The sequence below is a fragment of the Rattus rattus genome, chromosome 17 (assembly GCF_011064425.1).
Source record: "Rattus rattus isolate New Zealand chromosome 17, Rrattus_CSIRO_v1, whole genome shotgun sequence".
Classification (NCBI taxonomy): domain Eukaryota; kingdom Metazoa; phylum Chordata; class Mammalia; order Rodentia; family Muridae; genus Rattus; species Rattus rattus.
In genome coordinates this window covers 12,523,485-12,546,791 of record NC_046170.1, presented here as the reverse complement: position 1 = coordinate 12,546,791, position 23,307 = coordinate 12,523,485, and the positions used below count along the sequence as shown (strand labels likewise).

General features: G+C 48.7%; 1 protein-coding gene across 1 annotated transcript; it reads left to right on the top strand.

Annotated features, from left to right (window-relative positions):
- The first annotated feature begins 1,111 nt into the window (after positions 1-1,111).
- On the top strand, positions 1,112-23,307 carry Tk2 (thymidine kinase 2). The gene is made up of 10 exons (XM_032887620.1): positions 1,112-1,269; positions 2,007-2,044; positions 5,289-5,363; positions 7,638-7,691; positions 10,041-10,130; positions 12,045-12,118; positions 18,352-18,440; positions 18,991-19,070; positions 20,655-20,735; positions 21,628-23,307. Exons 1-10 carry the CDS (start codon positions 1,137-1,139, stop codon positions 21,724-21,726), a joined length of 813 nt encoding a protein of 270 aa, XP_032743511.1. The 5' UTR covers positions 1,112-1,136; the 3' UTR covers positions 21,727-23,307.

Sequence of the window (23,307 nt, the reverse complement as noted above, 5' to 3'; positions counted from 1 at the left end):
CAATTTCTCAGCTGAGGTTCCCTTTCCTGAGGTGTTTCTAGTTTGTGTTGCGTTGATAAGAACTAACTAGTACACCGACCCAGTCCATTTCGACCGCTTTGGACCCTGCCCATCTAAGACCAGTTTATTCTGCTGAATCTGATCAGCAGTTACCAACAACCTCACCCTAAGATGCTCACAAAAAAAAAAAAAAAAAAAAAAAAAGGTTGACTTTGATTTTGAAGATTAGATTTGCCTTTGCTAGATGCCTGGTAAGTAAACAGGAAGCTCTGTTGGGGTGATGGCTTCTGGTTACAGATCTAAAAGCAAAAACTTGAAAATGTCTTTCTTCTTCATGCCCAAGATGACTGCCAGCATCTTGCCACCTGGAAGTAGTGGAAAACTTCTCTACTCACACATTGTAACTGCCCATATACAGTCAAGGTGGCAACATCCGGGTTTATTGGTCTTGAATGAGTGAATTATAGTACCCAAGCTGCACCTAATCCGGGTTTATTTTTGCTCCCTGCTTACGCGTGGGGCTAACATGCTTTTTTCTTAACCCTTTTGGTCCATTTAGTAGAGATTTACGTTCTCCGAGGGATCCAACATTAAAGTCCAAACGTTGCCAAAGACTGTGGGCTTGGGAAACAACGGCTTTCATTCCCTCTCACCTGTGTCCCTCACACTGCTTTTTGTGATGATGGGAATTAAACCGAGGGACCTTTAAAGTTCAAGGACAAGCTTGAAAAATGTTCCCAAGTTGACAAGGTTTACTTGCAGAGTCCTTAGAATGAAAATACAGGACCTCTGAATAGGTGGGGCTAGGTGTGGATGGAGGCGGCAACCTAGGAAGTAATCAGATATACTAAGGAACCAAAGAGATCCACCCCCCTTTGGCCCCCCCCCCGCCTCACCCTTCCCCCGGCATTATTAGCAATCGAGTCTCTAAGTCTACTTGGGTCAGGGCCATTCTGCTGTCTGTTAGCAGGACAATCCTGACTTTGAATTTCTTCCGCATAGTCTAGAGGGAGAAAAACGAGCGGACCCCTTAAGGGGCGGGGCCTGGCGAGGGGTGGGGCGGGACCTGGCGAGGGGTGGGGCTGGGCTCCAGGACGCACCGGAAGGAAGTGGGACTTGCACATGAACTAGAAGCAATGCTGCTGCGGTCGCTCCGTAGCTGGGCTGCCCGGTCGCTACGCAGCATGGGCCCGGGGAGCTCAGGGAGCCCCGGGAGTCTCGATTCGGGCGCTGGGCCGCTGTGGGCACCTCGCCGCGCCTGTCCTCCGGGTAACTAGTACTTTTGTGCCACCTCGTAGGGGCGCCGCTGGACCCCGCCCCCTCACCTGCTAGTCCCTAGGAAGGGCCTGGGGACTGTGGAGCCCAAAGAACTGTCTGGACCCGCACTAGGTGGGGCCCAAACGCGGCTTCTCGACGCCCCCCTTCCCCCCCTTTTTTTTGTTCGGATTCTTTAAGCCTGGGAGGTGGCTAGTTAGGGCACAGGCTGTATTTAATCAGCTCTCAGTGGATGCAGGTGTCTGCGGACCCAGAGGGCGAATTCAGGCTTCTGACTTTCTCCTACTCTTGCTGGCAGTGCGGATCTCTCTCTTCTGAAATAGAAACCAGGTGGCATGGCTTTCATTGGTCTCGGGCTGCTGCCAGGTGGGTTGGCAGTGTTGCCAGCCTTGGCCTAGAGAACAGACAGCCTGGGTCCCAGCCCTAAGTCTAAACCCACCCCTCGGAATCTCTCGAGTGTAGGTTATTCTTGTGTGCACTGTGACGACCCTAAGCACACAATCCAGGTGAAACGGAAAGTAGAATGGACCAAGCGAAGGGAAGTAAGCAAGCACAAGTGGACCTAGACCCAGCCTGCCATTATACAGTGTCACATACAGGACCCAACCGTAGAGAGTTCTAAGAATGGTAAACATAAGCCAAGGAGCAAGCATACAGAATCTGGTCATTTACCAGGTCAGCACAGAGCAGAGTGAGTAATTGAAACATCGATGTCTTTTCTTTTCTTTTAGATAAAGATAGAGAAAAAGATAAGGAGAAAAAAGCAGTGGTAAGTTTCTCTCTGCATGCCTTCTCCAGCTACGAGCCAAACAGTGTTCGATACACAGTGAGAAAACAAACCCCAGACGTTATCCAGGGATAAGGTTTCTCTTCCTTCTTGTGGCCCCTGGCCCTTTCCCCAGATCCCACCACTGTTAGCCATTTCTGTCGTGTACAGGTGGGAGTGGGGTGTTCAGGTAGTACTCTTCTTCCGGTATGTGTGAACTACAGAAGATGCTGATTGAGTAATGTCAACAGTTTTAAAATGTCCCTATTTGCTTCACTGCCGATTGCCCAGCCCAGATGGGGGGGGGGAGTGTTCCCATTACCTTCTGCTGTCTAGGGGAGACCAGAGAATCCATGAGGGTCCACAAGGTGGGCTCTGGGGGTAGGGCTATGAGGTCGAAGGTCAGAGGAAGTGCACGTGGGACAGGTTTAAATGTTGAGGCAACATTTTGGTTACCATCAGCCCAAGGGTTCTGTCTCTTCCTTTGAGATCATCTTGCCATGTACCTTAAACTTGTGATCCTTCTTCAACCCCTGAATGCTGGGATTTTGGGGGTGTGTCACTACAAGTGGTCAGGGGCTCATTTCCGTAAGGGAACTGAAAGCCTGTAGCTCGAATGGCTTGGGAAAAGGTAGCTGGAGTACCTGATGCCTCTGGAGGGTAGAAGGTGTGCCCCCCCCTTTGCCCCTCCTGGGGGTCAGTGGGGGTAGTCAGGAGGATGAAATGACCCAGGGAAGGAGGAGTGATGTCACAGGGAGAGGAGGCTTGGTCTTCAAGGCTGGAGAAATGGTTCAGCAGTTAAGAGCTGTCATTGATTTTACAGAAGATTCAGGTTTTTGTTCCTAGCACACACATGACAGTCCACAAACTGTTTAATTCGAATTCTAAGGGATCTGAATCCCACTTCCCCACCCCCTTTTCTGGTCTTCATGGACAACAGGCATACGTTGGAGAACATGCCATCTCTCCAACCCAACTCTGTCTCAGATAACTAAAAGTGAAAATGAGAGTAGGGGTGGATTTCAGTCAGTAGTGTGTGCTTAGCAAGCATCAGATAAGTTCCATTCCCAGCTCCAGAGAAAGGTGCTCATCCACGCCAGTCACAGTGGCTGGAAATTAGACCCTGTCTCAAGGAAAGTGGGCCGAGTTGCAGCACAGACACAGAACTTTGGGCCAAGCTGCCTGCATACTTCGGCAGCACATCCTCCTACCTCTGCAATCGTCTGTTACTTTCTTTGCTACCCTCACGTTTACTGTGAACACTGTGGAGGGTGGGACCAGATTTTCCATCTGAAGTGCTAGGCACATAGTAGGCCTCCAGCCAGCAATTGAAAGAGTCAAAAATGAGGGAATAGGCCAAAAGACAATGGTGTTACCTTTGCATTGAGTTTGTGGGTGATATTTTCTATGTGATGACTTAAACTTCTTCTGTGGGCAGACACCACTCAAAATATTTTTAGATGTCAGGCAGAGGCTGGTGGGGTGGCTTAGCGGGTAACGTGCTTGTTACATAAGCATGGGGACCCAAGTTTGGACCCCCAACCCTTGCATAAAAAGCAAAGCATGTGCCTGTCACCCCTGTCGGGGAGGGGTAGGTGGGTGGGACAGAGACAGGAGAATTCCATGCTAGCCTTAAAAAATAAGGTTGAGAATGCTCAAGGAAGATACCTGGAGTCTGTTTTTTGCATGCATACGCATGAGTGCACACATGTGCCCACACATATACACTCACAAAAGAAGGATCTGGGCTGAGTATGGTGGTATATGCCTGTAATTCTATTCAGGAAGCTGAAATAGGAGGATTACAAGTTCCAGGCCAGTCTGGATTACATAGTGAACCCCCATTAAAAAAGAAAAAAATTGGAAGCCTTCCTTTGCCAGACTATCCTTTTTTCCTCTTGTGTTCTCATTTATATGTTGCTTGCTCTATGGGGAAGGGTGGAGAAGAAGCTGAGCACATTTGAAGTCTACACTTACCATCCCTCTTGAGGATTTCGTGGTGGGAGTAGGGGCAAGTGTTTCAAACAGTCTGAACAGCAATGGCGTCTTTGTAGTGAACAGGAAAGAAATATCAGCTATAGAGTGATGTCTAGCTTGAGTGCTGTATTGGATAAGAACTCCAGGCATGTGGTCTTCCCACGAACAAAGGTCATCTTCACGAAGGAACAGCAGCAAAAGGCCCAGTAGTGCCCTCTGGGGCGGCTTTTTGTTCTTTACTTTACTCCTTTGGGTTCATTTTGTATTTACTCTGGGTTCTATCATATGAGCTGACAGGGACCTGGGATTGGTGGATGGCCTTGCATCCATGGGAAATGTCACTGTCCATTCTGGGCACTTGTTAGGGTCAAAGCTGGAGGTCTTTGCTGCCAATCAACAGTGTACTTGGTAGGGAGAGTTTTATATTGGGTGTGGTAAGGAGAGATGTGATAGGTGTTATGTGTGGAATGTGACAGGCATCACAGGTCATAAGAAGACCTAGGTGTAATTAACCCACTGACCAGGTTTACTGCCTTGGCAAATCACCACATATGGTGAGTACTTCAGCCAGGGTGTGAAGCAACAGACCACTGTACGAAAGGGTGGGCATGTCTCTGTGTGACTCAGGATGTGTAAGAGTGTCTGAAGGAGCCATTTGTCTTATAATGAACTGTGCAACCATTGTAATCTGCTGGAACCAAAACCCAAATATCAGTTGAGGGCTTCTCTGTACAATCTGCAATTGGATCCTGGACAACACACACTGCTTTTCAGTCTCAAAGATATGGATCAGAGTCAGGTTAAGGAAGTGGAACACTTTTTTTTAGCTGACACACATCAGGGTGGATCTAGGGAAGGGCTCCGAACTTGACTGGGCAGGCAAGTTGTGTTGTGGTTCAGGTGACAGGTGGTGGGTGGGGAGAGGGGAGTGTTGGTTTGAACTGAGGATGTAGTCCAGGGGTAGACAGCTTGATAGACGTGTGTGTGTGTGTGTGTGTGTGTGTGTGTGTGTGTGTGTTGTGGGTTTGACCCCTAGCTTATTGTTAAAACAAGAATAAGTGGGGCTGGGTCAGGTGTGGATGGGTCACATGGGTGTCAGAAGGGCTCAGCATGAGGGATGCTTTTTCCTACCGTTTGGTGGGATGTTGGGGGGTTCCTGTGGCAGGGTCCTGGCCAGCACCAAGTGGGCTATTTACCCGAGCCTAGTTGTTCGGTCACGATTCCCTGGGAGCATCATCTCTATCCCTAATGTACATTTGTCTTCCGCCAGGTTTGTATTGAGGGCAATATTGCAAGTGGAAAGACAACATGCCTGGAGTTCTTCTCCAACACAACAGACGTCGAGGTATGGCTCTCACAGTGGGTTTGCAGGAACCTGAAACACCTCAGTGGAATAAGTGATATGGGGCACAGGTAGCCCTGTCCAGCAGAAGACTGATGCCAGCCGCCAGTGTGGTCCACAGCCTCGTGGAGTGAAGCAGAAGGAGCTTTGTAAGACACCCCAGATGCTAACATGTCAACATGAAGTCAGTATTAAAGTAATAAATGGGCTGTTCACATTCTGTGTTTGATACTAAATCCCTGGGATCTGGACTCATAGTCCATAGTATCTGGACAGATAGTCCCCAAGTCATAATGTTTCAACTTAGGATTTTACTTGACTATACAGGGCTGCCAAGGCAGCACACATTCAGTAAAACAGCACCGAGATGCTCAGTAGATTAGTATATAATGAATCTCAACTCAGGCTATTTTCAAGTGAGGATACAGCCCCCTTGTAAGAAGAGGAGCATCTGTGGTCAAACTTCAAGGTCATCGTGGTTGCATGTGGCTTGTGGCCCCTGTTTGGGGCCACAACACAAGTCCTGTTATCCTGAACAACTGCTTGCTTCTTGGGGAGCTGGGGTTTGGGTGTGTGCCAGGCAGCATTAGCCTGTGTACCTATGGGATCCCTGAGCTCCCAGGGCCAGGTCAGCTTCCCTGGTGGACAGCACTTGACATGTGTTGTCACAACTTGTTGCTGGGAAAATCTTGTGTGACTCCACCGGGCAAGTATACTTGGGAGTTCTGCCCCGTCTCCCTCCAGGTACATTTTCTCTTTGCAGATTTGGTGCTGTTATAGTTAATATTGACTGTCAGTGTTGGGTGATGTCTCATCAATCACCAGACTGGAAAAGGGTGTCTTAGCAACCCAGCACCTGCCTTGAGTGGTGACCCTCTGAATAGAACATGAAAAGTGCTTATGTTCCCACTGTAGACCTTGGGACCAGTTAGCAACAGTAGCCAAGCAGTAGCTAAAATTATCCAAAGCACCGTGTTAAGTGTTTATGGCATTATCTAATTGATTCTGTACTCATCTGCTTAACCCTTCTGAGGTAAGCACTATTAATTACCTCTGCTGACACGAGGAATCAAATGATAACTGGCTTATAAAATTTATATGGTATGATAGTTAATTTTAGGTGGCAGCTTGCCAGAAATAAAGACTACAGCAGCCTCCCACACTGAAGTGTGGTTTCAGTTACTGGAGTCAACTAGGATCTGAAAGTATTAAGTAGAAACTCGTAGATGTAAACAGTCATAAAATTTAAATTGTGCATTGTAGTATGATGTACCCAGTGAGCCCTCACCCTGCCTATGTAAACCATCCCTCTGTCTAGTATAGGGGAAAAAGGCACAGCATTGTATCTGAAGCTTCAGGCATCCACTGGGGATCTTGCAACATAACCCCAGTAACAAGGAGGCAGGACTGGGCCTGGAGAGCTAATGAAATATTACCTGTATACATGTTTAGAGGGTGTTTCTGGAGAAGACTGATATTTAAATTGGTGGCCTTAATAAGTAGGGAATATCCACCTTTTTTTTTTTTTAATTTATTTTTTTAACTTGAGTATTTCTTATTTACATTTCGAGTGTTATTCCCTTTCCCGGTTTACGGGCCAACATCCAATATCCACCTTTAATATAACAGGCCATATGGTTGGCCACAGTCCTGGATGGAACAAAAAAGGAAAGAAAAGGGTTTCCTCCTTCCTCAGAACTGCAAGCTTTCCGGCCTTGGGACTTTGAGACTTAGCCAGAGGTCCCAGGTTCCAGGGTTTCGGCCTCATACTTAGCATCACACCAATGACCTCCCTGTTTTCAGGCTTTTGACCTAGACTGAGCTGTGCTGCTTGCTTCCCCAGAACCCAAGCTGTGGACAGCTTGTCATGGCACACAGGTCTTGGCCTCCGTAATTACATGAGCCAAATTTGCTAACGAATTTCATCTTGTATGCCAGTTTCTATGTTCATGCAATTGGATCTGTCCCTGTGGAGAGTCCTCACCTGTCAGGTCATGTGTGTCAGGGTCAGACCCAGCTAAGGCTGGGGATTTCAGGGAGGCCACCTGTGTTTGTCTCCAAGCTGTGAAGAGCTTGGTTTACTTTGCTAAGCCTACTCCCCTTTAGACTGAACTCATTTGCAGTCATTTGCAGGTTATTTCTGGAAGCCATAGGAAGGACTTCCCCACCTAGAAGGAGCTGTGGCCATTCAGAGGGTTCGTCCCACCCTTGTCCTATAGTGCCAGTCTGTCTGTATTCTACACTTGGCACGCTGTCACATGTTTTCTGTCCTTCCAGGTGTTAATGGAGCCTGTGCTCAAGTGGAGAAATATCCACGGTCATAACCCTCTGGTGAGTAGTTTGTCTGTTGCACAGATGCCACCTTCCCTGAGAGCACCTAGGAATGCTGGTGCTGAAACCTGAGCCCAGTACAGTCAGTCTGACCTGACTGTTAGCTGATTTGGAGGAATGGAGAATGGTGAACCAGGGATTTCTGAGGCCTGGATGTGTTTGCACGAAGCCCAGGAACCTCTAATGTTGTCTCTAACATTGCAAGTGGCTTAATTTTCCTTGGACCTCATTCCAGATCATCAGGTTTCTAGATGAGCCTCCGATTTGGGTTTGGGCTTCACAGTATCCAGTAATGGATCCCTGTGGTTTACCCCGAAGCTACCTATCTTCCTTCCCAAGGCAGGGTTAGAGAGCAAGGGACCGTAATGAGCACGCGCCTCTTCTTCCTCCCATACTCAGAAAGCTTCGTGCTACCTGCTTGAAAAAAAGACTGATAGAAGGCAGATACTACCAGAGGGGATGAAGAAAGGAACCGTGTTTCTGGGCCCCATGCTATGGTATGGGGCGCTTAGTATTTCTCAACTAAGAAAATGGCCGTGTAGGTTAGCAGTGCCTCGCAGTGCTGTGGCAGCAGCTCGTGGGGTTTGCTAGACTCAGGTCCACAGCAGACAGCACTGTGTCTGCTAGCACACAGCTGTGTTGCCGAGGCTTTAGAATCTGCTTGCTCTTTCAGAATCCTCTCTTTCAGAGAGGATTTATGACATACCTTGTACGTGGCAGACGCTGCTCTGCACACTGGGACACTGAACAGTTTAATAAAGTCTCTGGCCTCCTGGCCCTAAGATCCAGTGTGGAGATGAAGGAGACAGGTACTAGACTGTGGTGGCCGTGACATGAGCTGTGAGGAGAGCTACAGCAGGTGAAAGGATGCTAGTTAGAGAAGACAAAAGCTCAGTTTTTAAATAAGAATCGCACAGGGCTGTGACACGAATCTCACTTGTGTGCATGTGGAGTAAGATGGGTCGTCAGCCATCTTTTGGTATAACAGAAAATCCATCGGCCTTCATACAGAAGCCAGAGAGGAACTCAAGGCTTGATAGCAAGTAAGACAGCTGTAGTTTAGACGTCTGAGACTAAAGGAGACACTTCAGAGACCAGAAGGACAGCCTCAGAAGGTTGCATTATGGGTATTATCTTCATCATCTTCATCATCATCACCACTATCACCACCACCACCATCATCATCAGATATATTTCCACTACTTTCTGCTGGTTGGAGATGCAAGACTGATGCTTGTGTGACAGTTATGGGTCACCGCACTGCTTCTGTGATACAGAAATTTACTTGTTTCTGCAGTCATCCAGCTTCTGTGCTGAGATTTTCTTTCACCCATAATTAGGAAATTAGTTCCCAGTGCTGAGGGCTTGAGTGCCATTAGTTTACTTCAAGAAGAAAAATCAAAACCAAGCAAAAATAAAAGTGCAGAAAAGAAGCTAGCATAGTGTCACATGCGTGATCTCTCCACTTGTAAAAGTTGAGGCAGGAAAATCCCAAGTTCTTGACTGTCCTGTCTGTACAGGAAGACCTGGTCTTCCCTCTTCTCTCTCCAGACAGAACTCCCACCCATTTCCCCAAGTATGCATGTGCGCGTGTACACACACACACACACACACACACACACACACACACACACACACCCCCACCCCTACTCCCGCACCCCCAAAGAGAGAAGCAAAAGATTCCTTGAGAGCACACTGGATCAGGAAGTGCTTTTATCCATAGTAATGGAATGATTGAGGGCCAGCCTCTGTTTTATTAGGGTAGGTAGGAGAATGCATCTCTGTTAAGGTGACATTTGTCAGAGACCCACACATGAGTTAGGGAAGCACTGCAGACACCCGAAGGAGAAGTAAAAGAGGCAGGTACAAAGGCCCTGAGATGGGGGCCGTTTGGCATGTTTGCAGAGCTCTATAGAAGCTTGTGTGGCTGGAAGCTGATTGGCCAGAGAAAGAAGGGTAAGAGACAAATGGATGGCAGTGGATTTTTAGGGCCTGTGGTTCAGATGAGGGTTTGGATTTGATCTGAACACAATGCAAAGTTCCTACAAGGGAGATGTTAGCAAGCTCACTTTGGCTGCTGAATAGAGAACAGACCACAGGGAAACTCAAAGGCCAACTACGAATGTCTGAGTGCTTTTTCCTCAAGGAGCACATCCTGGTCTGGCTGTTAGGGGCTCTCTCATAATTGTGTTCACATCTGTCTCTACCCACCCTACTCTGAGAATCCTACAGCCTACATCTCTGGCCCTAGCCCTGCACCTGTAGGTTTCCTGAAATGGCTTTCGGGCTTCTAGACCTGGGGCCCGCACTTGCCACTTGGAGACAAAGTGTTTGTTTTCCATTCTGCAGAGTCTCATGTACCATGATGCCAGTCGGTGGGGCCTCACGCTGCAGACATATGTGCAGCTCACCATGCTGGACCAGCACACTCGTCCTCAGGTATGTTGCAGGTCTCATTTCAACCTGTAAGCATCCTTCAGATTTGTTTTTGAAGGTGTTGTCAGATAGAGACATTCACTATGACGTCCCTTTGGGCCTTTATGCTGTGCAATCTTTGACTTCAGCAAGGTCTCCTGTCCTCCAGGTGGTTGTCCTGGTGCCATCCCGAGCTCACGTTTGTAATCAGATGAAAAGTTGATAAGGATAATACCCATGATGCAACCTTCTGAGGCTGTCCTTCTGGTCTCTGACGTGTCTCCTTTAGTCTCAGACATCTAAACTACAGTTGTCTTACTTGCTATCAAGCCTTGAGTTCCTCTCTGGCTTCTGTATGAAGGCCGATGGATTTTCTCTGTTATACCAAAAGATGGCTGACGACCCATCTTCTTTCACATGCACACAACTGAGATTCGTGTCACAGCCCTGTGTGATTCCAACTGTTAACCATCCTTTAACACAGAGTTCCCTGCACTGCAGCATCACTGTCACCTGGGGACTTGGTAGAAGTGTGCATTTCCTAGCTCCTCCCCAGATCTACTGAGTCAGAAAATCTAGGGCTAAAGTGTAGGAGTCTGTGCAGAACTCCTGGACATGTGTTCTGTGTGTCTGTGTTTGAGGACAGTTGATCAGACCTTTGTGAGGTCTGGCTTTCACATCCCAGAAAGACTCTAATTCACCTTGGGTCACAACCAGGTGTAGGGGCAGGACAGGGCACATAGCAATACTTAGGCCCTTCCATTAGCAGGGGCAGAGTATCTTAGGCGGTAAGGTGGCAAGGGTGACCATGGTTGCTACCTCTGGGCAAGCTTTATACATAGCTAGAGCCTTTCCATGTAGAAGACAGGATACCCCTAAAGCCAATCGTGTTAGCACAGTCGTTAGGCTGAGCAGTTTACTCCAAGTCTGGTTACCTGCAGCTGTAGGTCTCATTTTCTGTCGGCATAAATATGTATCTTTTCAAATTGACAGACGTGAATAAACTCTTTAGAATAATAGGAATTTGTCCTTTCCAAATGTTTTCCCAAAGCATAGAGAGCAGAACACCTACTGTTAGCACCTTCCCCTTGGCTTGCTCTGCTCTGTTCTGCCTAGATGGGCATTCTAATTACATCTGATAATATGTGAATATTATGGGATACGGGCTGAAATCTGCTAAGGAGGCAGAGACAGAGCTGGTTGGACTAAGCAGGAGAGAGATGGCTGAAGAGGGAGCCAGAAAAAGATGGGCAGCGAAGGATAGGAGAGCATGGACAGAAGAGATGGAAGGAAGCAGGTGGGTGAGCAGAGATCCCGGAGGGCCGAGAGGTAAGCAGACAGGAGGCTGTGGGCTTGAATGTGCTCTGGGCCACACTGTTTGTCCACCAGGTGTCAGACAGGCAAGTCCCTCCTGCTCTCCAAAGGGGCATTGTAGACAAGGGAAAGATGATCCTTAGAGGGTGTGAGCAACATGCAGAAAGGTGCTGTCCAGCCTCTTCCCTGCTGGGCAGTTGACTTGTCAGTTTCAGCAGGCAGAGCCTCCCCAGCCCTAGCCTTTTGGGGCTCTGCTTCAGACACTCAGGTCCTCATGTAGGCGGATTCCCGGCTCAGGGCTCCACTCATTAGACTGCGACAGTAAGACAGTGTTGCCAGCGTGTTCCATCCCCTAGTGAGTCTTCCTTCTCCTGTGAGAGGTACTGTGGGGCCGCTGGCAGTCCTGGGCTCCTTTACTGTCCTCTGCCCTGTAAACTTCAGGGAGAGGGAGATGCACAGGGAGCCTCATGGCAGATTTGGCTTCTGTCATCCTGTCGTCCTCTCCTCACAGTCTCTGTTCAGCAAAGAGAGGTGTTTACCGTGTGATGGATAGGCAAGTGTTCAGGGCTTCCTGTACCTTCCTCCTCCTTACCTGAGAGTAAATTCCTTTTTCCATTCCTTTAGATGTCACCTGTACGGTTGATGGAAAGGTCAATTTACAGCGCAAGATACATTTTTGTAGAAAACCTGTATAGAAGGTACTGTAGCTTGTATAGTCCATCATTTATTAAACAACTGGTTTTGTGTATGTGTGTATATGTATATATGTGTGTGTAGGTGTAGGTAGATGTGGGCCTGTAGGTATGAGTGCATAGGTGTGGGTATGTAGGCGTGTGAAGGCCAAAGGACAACCTTGGGTGTTGGTTCTCAGGAACTATCCATATTACTATATTTTTTCCTTTAGGTTTATTCAGTTTTATGTGTATGATGGTTTTTTGCTTACATACATGTATGTGTTCCAGTATGTTCACAGAAGACAGAAGAGGTTATTAGATTACCTTGAATTGGAGTTACAGATGGCTGTGAGCCATGTGGGTGTTAGGAACTGAACCGAGGTCCTTTGAAATATTAGCAAATGTTCTTGCTCACTGAGCCATTTCTCCAGCCCTCCACCGTGCTTTCTGAGACAGAGCTGCTCAGTTGGCCTCGTTATTAGGCCGACTGGCCTAATCTGCCTGTTTCTCAGTCTCAGTGCTGGAATAACAAGCAGGTAGCCTCACGTCCATGCTTTTTACATGGGATCTGGCAGTTGAACTTGGCTCGCCATGTTAGTACAAATACTTTACCAGCAGAGCTATCTCCCCAACCCTAAACTACTGCTGGTGGAGTTGCCTATCCACCTGACTGATACGGAGCACCAACAGTATTGATGAGCTTCTGTTGCTTTATAATATTGTTTAACAACCCCAAAGTCCAGTAGTGACAGCCACCTTCCTTTATTGCCAGGTCAGTTGAGAGGTAAGACAGGTGGCTCCTTTTACATTGGCTGGGCTTAGCAAAATGTCTGGGAATGGGCTGGACTAGAATGGACTTGTCCAGGGTAACCCAGGCAACTCCTTTCTCTCCCTCTTGCCCATCATCCCCTCTGGGACCAGGAGTAAGCATAGGCTTGTCATCTCATGTGCATGGCATAGGACAAAAGTCCCAGTGGGAGACAGCTGCATGTTCACAGTTGTTCCACCCTGTGCACATCCCATTGGTCCCACACCCAGGGTTGGCAGGTGAGGGGTTCAGGGTTGGCAGATGAGAGAGCTGAGGGGTTCAGGGTTGGCAGGCAAGAGGGCCGAGGGTTCTGTGGCACAGTGCAAGGCTGATGGGAGGATGAAGGTTGCAATGCTTGGAGCATTTAGTCTGCCCAGTGCTTATGCCGTGTGTAGCTTCTGTCCTCACAGGCGAAAGCTTTTGTCTAGATGGTTGGAAGGCTTCTAGTGACCCCCTAGTGCTTTGGGCTCAGTGTGGGGTGGGGGCTACACTTCTGTGCTCAGGTATTGATGATTTGGGAGGGTCTTAGAGGAGTCAGGTTGCAGACTGAAGTCTGAAGTTTCAGCCCTTTCTGAGCTGTTTCCATCTTTACAGCCGTGAGTCTGGTTCCCCTTGATTCTTACCACTTCTTCCTGCTCTGAGCCTGCAGTACCACAGCCACTTCTTGGGCAGCTGGTTCTGACACTTGTGCAGGATGTTCCTGGCTCCCCAGATCCCTCTGTACTAACACAGCTTTCCTTAAGGTCCTGCCCCAGCCCTGTGTGTGTGTGCATGTGTGTGTGTGTGTGTGTGTGTGTGTGTGTGTGTGTGAGAGAGAGAGAGAGAGAGAGAGAGATTGATTGATTGATTTCCTGTGAACCTGGGAGACAGCACTGCCTCTCTCTTGAAGGCTGTTTGCTGGGCTGGTTTGTGAGGTATTAACTTGGAGTACAATGGCCAGAGGTGAGGGGAGAGTTTGAAATCCTTGCTCTCTCCACCCCTTCTCCTTTGGCCTTGATCTGGGCTGTTTGTGGGTGGCAGAGGAGGAGAATGTAGCTCCCCCTTTCTCTTTTTCTCCCTTTTGTTCCTTTTCCAGCTCCTTTCCTGTCCTGGTGACTTTATGGTTGTACTTCTCGAGCACCTGTGGTTTGGATTTTTGTGAGACTCTGAAGCACAGAAGAGTTCAGTCTTTGTTTCTGTCCTTGTGAGCTGATTGTTTTGAGGTTGTGTAGCCTGCAAGAGAGCAGGCTTCCCTGAAAGCCTTCCTGTTTTCTCAGAAGAAGCCAAAGACTGTTGGCCCACATGTGACCTTAGGTAGTTCAGAGGCTGCTGCAGCACTGGGGTGCTCTGAGAGCAAGACTACTTGCCTCAGGGTACAGGGCCATGGGAGAGGGCCATGACCCTCAGACCTCTGTGGGGATGACTTAGCTCCTTGCCCTCCTAACCACTCGGGTGTTTCTTCTGAATATCATCCTTTATCCTAGGAGTCTGTGTTTTTCTATTCATATCTAAATGTTAGACATTAGTCTGTATACTTATCCTGAGAAAATGGATGATCTTTTAGTAAATACCATGTTTATTGAGTGGCCTTGAGTGCCCCCTGCCACCCCCAGTCTCATGCCCTAAGCCCTAAGGTCAGCAGAGAGTCTAGACCAGGCATCGGAATCAGCTTCTCTAGGTAGGTAATTGGCTTGAGAACTGGACCAGCTTTGTTCATCCTTAGACACTGGGGCATTTGTGTAGGGGTTAAGGGGTGAAGCTGGCCCATGGACTGGACCTGCTGCGATTGACTTTAGGCTCTGTCTGGTGAGGGAGGAGCTAAGACAGGATCACATAGCCAGCTCCATTCCAAAGGTGGAAGCAACAGTTCAAGACAAGGAATGATTATCAAGCAAAGGGTGAGGAATAGTGATAGGCTCCCAGAGTTCTCTTATTTAGGACAACCCAGAGGTGCCCCTGTTACCATACTGACAGGCAAGGCTCCTTAGTACTGCGGCTGGGGCCAGGACTTCAATGTTTATCAAGCACCTTCTGGTTGAGGAATATGATGTGTATGATACAGGGAGCCCTCCATCCCTACACCTTAGCCCTTTTCCTGGGGAGGAGGCTTCTGTTGCAGGAACAAGACTGAACTCTGAGAATTGTCCTTGGGACTGAGGGTTTATGGTTCGAGGTTTCTTCTTTCTTGCACTCTGCCTGTGATTTCCATTTCACATGTATTGCCTGAGGTTTGCTGGTCGGGTTTTTACACTTTTTGTGGTAAAGGTTCCCAGACTTCTGTCCAGGCCTAGAGTGGGGCAGCTGTCAGCCAAAGGCTTTCTGTTTTGACAGTGCAAAGGGTTTTCGATCAGAGCTTCAGAGGACCAATGGGAGGAAGATGGGAATTTGGGGTTCTTGTAAAGTCACTCTTCTTGTAACTCCAGCATGCCCAGTGCACTGGGTTATCACAATGGGGTGCCATAGAGAGATTGTCTAGAGCTTTCTGCCTCCTGTTCCCATCTCATCCTGCCGTATGAGAATTAGTCACCAAATGTAAACAGTGCTGAAAAACCAAATAAGAGCCAGGTAGACCCAGGATTGTGCAAAGTGCAGTTTACTAGGGATTTGTGGGCAGAAGTGTGTCTTGGGTGATGGAGCAAGATGGAGGATGGATCCCAGCACCCTTCAGCAGGAAGAGAGATTTATTTGTTCAGGCTGGCAGTTGGATAGCACCTAGCTTTTCTTAAAGCTGTCAGGGTTGCTGGGCATGGTAGTGCATGTCTTTAATCCCAGCACTCTGGAGGCAGAGGCAGGCAGATCTCTGAGTGTGAGGCCACCCTGGTCTACTGAGTGAGTTCCAGGGCAGCCAGGGTCACACAGAGAAACCCTGTCTCAAAAAATCACCACTAAATAAACAAAAAGCCGACAGTGTGTCCTGTGTCAGTTAAGCTATCTGAATGGCTATCTGAATATCTTTATTTCCTCTTTAGGGCTTGGAATACAGACCAGGTTCACATGGTGGATAAAATACAGTTGCAACCAACATGTTTCAGCCTGTACCATAAGTAATGAAGAACCTTAGTGGTAGCCTATATTTGGACCAAAATGTCTTGGAAATGTCTTGTGGAAGCTCAGTGGTGATTCCCTACTTCCTGTGATGCTCAAGGGAAAGGCTGCTAATGTGCATGGTAGAGAGCCCTTTCATACACAGAGGTCTATTCATGGCTGACCTGGCAGTGCCAGGTTGATCTTTTCCCTAAGGTTCCTTGGAACCTTTTGCTGAGGATCTGGAGGTAGGGGCCTGGCTTTGCCATCTCTTTTTGAAGATTTGGGTTTCTGGGAAAGCCAACAGACGTGAATTGGTGTTCTACATTTCCTTAAAGCAAAGTTTCTCAGTGTTCTCAGTGTTCTTGCCTTTGGGATCTTGAACAAGTGAAGAGAACTGAAAAGGAGAAACCCACCTCTTGGGTGAGGTGGGGGCAGAGTGTGTAGTTATGCCAACAGCAGTCCGAGAGAGCTTTGTGTGCATTGCTGAAGAGGAAGATGAACCTTCATGCTGTCCTCAGAAAAAAGGAAGGTCTGAGCTGTGGCACTAACTGGGCTATGATGCAAAGCTGAGGGTGGTGCAGAAGCATCCTATGACTAAAGAAGCCACACAGGAAGTGTAGAAAGCTCTGTGGGCAGAGGGATTGAGCAAAGGTTTACAAGATTGCCTGCTGGGTCCTCCTTTCCTAAGGACAGGCTAGAGGAGTGGAGTGGGCCCAGCTGGGAGCATGGCATTGGCTCACCCGGCACATGGGAACAATGGGCAGGTCCTCCCCACCTCCACTGCCCTGGTCCAGAACCAGGAGGCTAGGCCACAGAAACACACTGATCCAGGTTAGCCCTACAGGGAGGACAGCTAATGCAGTAGGGAGCAGGTGGGACTGTGGTGAGGTTCGGGCCTGAACCCCCATGCTATCCTCAGCTGGAACTTAGGGCTGGGGCAGGAAAAAGTGTGTTTAATTATCAGGTTGCTGTCTTAATTAAAATAGTGTGTCATTGTGTAGCCTAGGCTAGTCTGGGACTAAGAATTTTATGTAGCCCAGGTTGGTGTCAATCAGAAAGTCCTCCTGCTTCAACCTCCTAAGTGCTAGGATGCCGCTGCAACCAGCCTTTGATTTGTTTTCTGAGCATCAGGTATTTTCAACTGAACTAAATGGAAACCAAGTACAAAGTATGGCGAACAGTGTGGCTGTCCGTGGCTCAGGTAATGAGTTGATTTGGTCAGGGTTACTATCGCTGTAATGAAACACCATGACCAAAAGCAGCTTGGAGAAGAAACAGTTTATTTCACTCACTGGTCCATAGAACAGCTCATCATCATGAGGAGTTAGAACCAGGAGGAACTAAAGCAGGGACAGAACCTGGAGGCTGGAGCTGATGCAGAGGCCGTGGAGGGGTGCTGCTGCTGGCTTGCTGCCTTGCTCCTCATGGCATGCTCAGTCTGCTTTCTTATAGAACCCAGTGTGTATGTGTGCTCATACATGAGTGTGGAGGCCAGATAAGGGCACTGAGTCCTGTTCATCACTTTTTTACCTTCTCGTGAGATAGGGGCTTGAATGAACTAAAGCTTGTCTTTTGGTTAGACTTGCCAGTCTGGGAGTTCTGTCCATCCCAGCACCCCAGGGCCGGGTTTATAGGCACCAGGGCCATGCCTGGCTTTTTTCCCTTTTCTTTCCTATGGGGAATTGAACTCAGCACTCAGCTCGCAGAGCTGGCACTCTTATTTACTGAGCCCTTTTCCCAGCTTTGCTTTTTTCAGTTTTAATATTTAAACTATGTAATAATGCTGCCTCACTCTTGTTTTGAGCACTGGTACTTTGCTCAAGTATGAAAAGTAAAGAGCAAAGGAGAAAAAGTCTACCGTCTGCAGCTCAGAGAACAACACTGCCAGCATGTCTGTGTTTTTTTTGCAAATGTGTGGACATATATTTTTTGTGTGGTCAGGCATATGCATACAATTTAACCTCCCGTGTTCATCGAGCATCAAGTTCAGAGCCTTTCCCCTGCCTGCATATGGCTTTACTACACCATCCTTCAGCTACTATGTGCTTTTGCTGCAGAGGTAGATCAACCACTGCATTTCTCATTATGCTGAACAGTGGTCCATGGCACGAATCCATGAGTATTTTCACAGAAAACGAATTCTAATGATTTTCTCATCCACTCCTGACTTGAAGGATGTCTCCATGTCTAGAGGGCAGACAAAGGTGCTTTTGTCTACTTGAGTTCAGTTCCAAAGTAGTCTCCATCAGTCACTGTCCTGGCAGCTCCCATCTCCTAGTGGTGGAGTCAGACAGATAGATGATCAGGGTACCACGGCCACCTCTGGACCACATTATGCAACATGCTCTTGGTACTGCCCTTCCAAACAGAAGCCATCCCTTGGTTCTTTGAGGAAATGACATAGCACATGGGTGAATAAAAAACCTTTGACCTCTGATTGCAGTGGGAAGATGCCCGAGGTTGACTATGCGATTCTGTCTGAGTGGTTTGACTGGATCATCAAGAACATTGATGTCTCTGTTGATCTGATAGGTAAGACAGTCTCTCTCTGTCCCCTACCTGGAGCCTTCCCTGGGCACAGCTGGGGAATACTTGGGAGGTTCCACCTTGTTGAGACAGCAGGCAGGGACACCTATCACCCATGATTCCTTCTCTCAGAGCTCCCCAAAGGCAGGCAGAATTTAGGGGTTTCTTCCGCCTGTGAAGAAACTCTAGCCTTGGTTCTGTAAACTTCCTTCCCCTGGGTCAACTACTTCCAGGGGCCCCATCTGTTCTGATCTGATGGCTTTTCTGTATCATGTGGGAGGGGCAGAAATTGGGTAATGGCTAAAGCCGATGGCTCGCCAGACCCTGTCTAAGAATGGAATTCTTTAAGCATCATGATGATGCTGTGGGGCTGAGGACAAGAAAGGGGATTGGGGCCTGATCAAGACTCCTGTTGGTCACACAGACTGAGCAGGCTTAGTAAGGCTCCTGCCATGACCAAGGTAGCTGCTCTCCAGCCCAGCCCATGTGCTGCCCCTGTCTGTGCTCCCACACCAGGAGCACAGCAGTCAGGGCCACTTGTGGTTTTACTTCTCAGTTTATCTTCGAACCACTCCTGAAATCTGCTACCAGAGATTAAAGATGAGGTGCCGGGAAGAGGAGAAAGTCATTCCGATGGTAAGAACCACAACCTCCTCCACCTCATCCTGCCAGCCCTCCCTCCTCATCCATCATGACGTTATCAAGGTTATCTGTAGCAGAAACCAGGAAGTACAACAGAAGGGAACTCTGGCTTCCTCTATGGCTTTGGAGCCCTTGTGGGTCCAAGGGCCACTTTACTTCCTGTGGTTCCTGACTCAGCCTCTGCACTCCCACACACACACACACACACACACACACACACACACACACACACACACACACACACACACACACACACACACACACGTTGCACACACGCACACACACACACACACATACACACACACGCACATACACACACATACGCACACACACATACATGCACACTATAGATTACGTTTGCTCTTGGACAGTAGTTTGTCTTCACACACGCACATGCATACGCGCACACAACATGCACTTGCACAAACGTATCTTTGTACAGTAGTTTCTTTGTCTTCAGCTGTGATGTTACCTCCCCCGACCTTCCTTACACTGGGCTTAGGCCTCCCATGGTGAGAACCCTCAGGATAGCACATTGACAGTGTTTGTTCCCATTTCTCTTTATATGAACATTTTAGATTTTGGTCTTATTTCTTCTGTCTTTAACATGTGTCCTGGGGCCTGGCACCGAGAAGTGGCTCAGTTAATATTGTACCTTATATGCAGTTTTCCTTGAAGGATAATAGGGGCTTGGCAAGCTCTTTTGGGACATCATGCTGTTCTGGACTTAAGATGAAGTGGAGCGCTGAAAGGCCTGTCTGATCTCCTAAGCTCAGTCACGTTTTGTTGAGGACGAGCAAGGCACAGTCGAGTCATGAAGGCCCAGGCCTTGCTCCGAGCACTTCCTTTGAGATCTAAAGGCAGGAGTGACAGAGGATGGAGCACTGCGGTCTGTGCTGTCATGGGGCTTGGCAATGCCATGCCTGGAGTTCTTCCAAGCCGTTATCCAAGGGCTTGACAAGGTCTTTAGGACAAGCTTGGCTCCTAGTACCCAGGGGGAGTTCAGTGGGTAAGAAGGCGGCAGCGTGGTTTGTGGCTGGCCTTTGAGACAGGGCAGAGTGTTGCTGGAGGAGGTACCAGGTAGCCAGCATACACTGGCTGAGTGCCTGAGAGTACATGTAGTCAGGGCTTCCCAGAGTGGAAGTAACAGAGGCGTGGGGGGCATCTGTCTTCTTGTCTTGGAGCCCCACATCAGGCTTTCCACAGGAGTGGTCCTTGTGGCCTGCCTGGGCAGTCTCTAATGAATGCTCTACAGGGAACGTTTAGGACAAGCCAGAGGGAGAGTGTGTATCTGCTCAGTCCGGGAATACCTGTCATTAACACATGGTAGAACTGGGTCTCCCACTGGAGAAATGGCAAGAAGTGGGAGCTGGGGAAGAACCAGTGGGCGGTTGGGGATGCAATGACCATTTAGATCGCAGGCTGATTCCACAGCCAGGCTGGTTGTTACACGGGCCTTTGTTCATGTCACTTCCTAATAGTCCTTGAGAATTCTGCTTTGCCCTGTCCCTGTGAGAAGACTGTTGGTGGGTGGGTTTCCCCCTTCCCGCTCCCACAGCTGTTGTATTTCTGTTGCAGGAATACCTCAGTGCTATTCACCACCTCTACGAGGAGTGGCTGGTCACTGGTAGCCTTTTCCCAGCTGCAGCCCCTGTTCTGGTAAGTCAGTGTTCCTCCCAGGGTGGAAACTTTCCTATGAGAGGAAGGTCCAGAGAATGTCACCCATGCCACAGAAAAGAGCTCTGGACAGAGACTCAGAGGGATGTGGGCTTGAGAAGGCTAGTTATTTTAGTAACATGTCATACACAGCATCACGACAAGAGTTTCCCAGTTGCTCTGGACCTGTGTTTGCATTTGTACCTTTGGGAATATGGCCTATTCTTTAGTGGGTGACACAGAGCCATCATCACGGTTATGTGACTCAGTATCTTCTGAAGCCATCTCAGTGGCTGTCCTTAGTTGTCACACAGTGGCACTTCAGGAGGTGCTGAGGTATACAGTGCCACACTCCTTTGCCTCTGAGCTCTGGTCCCACTGTAGCAGTGTTTGTGTGTCCTGCTTATCTGTATGTCCTACCGCGTATGCTCTGTGCTCTAGTGCCCTTTCTGCATTTCCTCAGGCAGACAGGTGCTACTTGGGGCTGCCACATATCTAGCAGGGGATCATGGGCTTTTGTTTATGGCCTTGGTCTGTAGGCCACATAGACATTCTAGCCCTGAGAGGGAAGTGTCAAGGGACTTCTTCACTGGGAGCGTTCAGAGTTTATTGTTTCCTTCACTGGGAAAAGCAAACCTGAAAGGGGTTTGGGAAGTGGGAGAGTGGCAGAGAGCTTGTCTAGACATTGGAGTACCTGGGTTTAGACTCCAAATCCCAGTGAAAAGAAAGGGCATTGTTGCCAGGATGATTCTTCCATGGAAATCCGGTTGAGTGTCGACTGCCCTGGAGCCGGAGTCTGTGGTTCTGACCCTCTTGGTCTCTCAGCCTCCTGCCTCCCTCCCCAGTGGGCTGGAGTTGGCTAGTGCAGCCTGTGACCTGTTTGTTTTATTTCCAGGTGATTGAGGCTGACCACAACTTGGAGAAAATGTTAGAACTCTTTGAGCAAAACCGGGCTCGGATATTAACTCCAGAGAATTGGAAGCATGGGCCTTAGGACTGAGCGGTGTACAAGCCAGTGTCAGGAACAGCCCAGGCAGGGCCAGGTCAGCTGCTAGGAACACTTGGAAGAATCTACTCTCAGGAGGGTCTGTATCTGATCAGATCTATTTTCACAATGGTCTTTTCATTGTAGTACAAACCGCTTTTGTCTGTCAGATCCTTGCAATATACTTTCCCGAGGTCCCCTCCTGACGCTGAAGCTCTGTGTAAAAACACTTGCTGTATCCTTGGAGGTTGTTCTGGTTCCTATGCATCAGGTCACCTTGTGGGGTGAGGGAGCAGTCTCATCCCAGGTAAGGATTTGAAACCCAGAGAGGTGCAGGGACTCTTCAAGGTCACAAGGCAGGACATAGTGGTGCTGGGACCATTGAGATACCTGGCTTGGGCTGCCTCCTCCTAAGCAGTTCCCCTCAGCCCTTCTGTTCTGAGCGCCCGCCGGCCCCCACCTCTGTGAGAAGAGCTGGCAGTTTGCGGATTCTGTCATCTTTCGGTACCGGACAAGTTTCAAGGAGACCAGACATCACTAGGCGTTGGCACACCTCTTATTTGGCATGAGCCCAGGGTTTCCTGGCATGAAGGTACTGTAACCTCTCTTCCTTTGTCATCTGGCCCTCAGTGTCCACTGGGGAATCCTGAACCAGTCTTTGCACGGTGCCAGTGTCCTTGAAGATGAGGTCTTTCCCAGACTCTGCCAGTTTCATGTCATTCTATGTCAGAAAAAAAAGGGCTTATGGGACCTGGACACTTTACCCTGTGCTGAGGGAGGCCAAAGGCAGCCAGCTGGGCTTCCAAGGCCCCATCGCTTTCTCCTGCCCTTGTGTGAGGACCAGTGCCCTTGCTCCAGTGAGAGTGACAGTGGCCTTAACTCCTTTAAAGTGTTTTTCCATCTGAGTGGATGTCACGGACCACAGAGCATGAAGTCATTTCTATTGGATCAGAAAATACCTTAGCTTTGCTTGGCCATAACTGCACCAAAGGTGCAGCTGTTACTTGAACCAGTCGAGACCAAGAAAAAGACCGACATTCCCTGGACAGTGAGATGGAAAGTCATGGCTCTCCCACAAAGGCATTTAAAGCCTTGCTGCTCTTGACATTCTGGGCAGATGGAGCATCTGGAGAAGACTGGACCCAGATGATAGAAGGGGACGATAACTGTGTACTCTGGAGAGACACAGCATGGACTGGGTGGGGCTGCAGATGCATGTGTCCAGCTGGCTCTGCTCTGCTCTGCTCTGCTCTACCTGTCTGTAGGTACCTGGGATGCCTGCCTGGTAGCTAGAAAGAGGGCCAAGAGTCCAGCTCGTGGTCTTTCCTGTCTTGGACTTTTCTGTTAATATGAAGAAGAATAGCAGCCAGGGGGATTGTTTACCAGCACCTGCAGTCTAGCAATGAATAAACCGTAAACCTGGGAAAGGCAGGTTTGAACCAGCAGTCCTGATGGGGCATCTTTAGAATTAGCAAAGGAACAGTCCAGTACTTGCCTTTGCTTAACCAGAGCACCTGTTTTGGGAAGAAATGTGATGTTTCTCTTGCTCTATGGTAGCCAATAAATTCTGCAGCTAAACTATGATGTCAA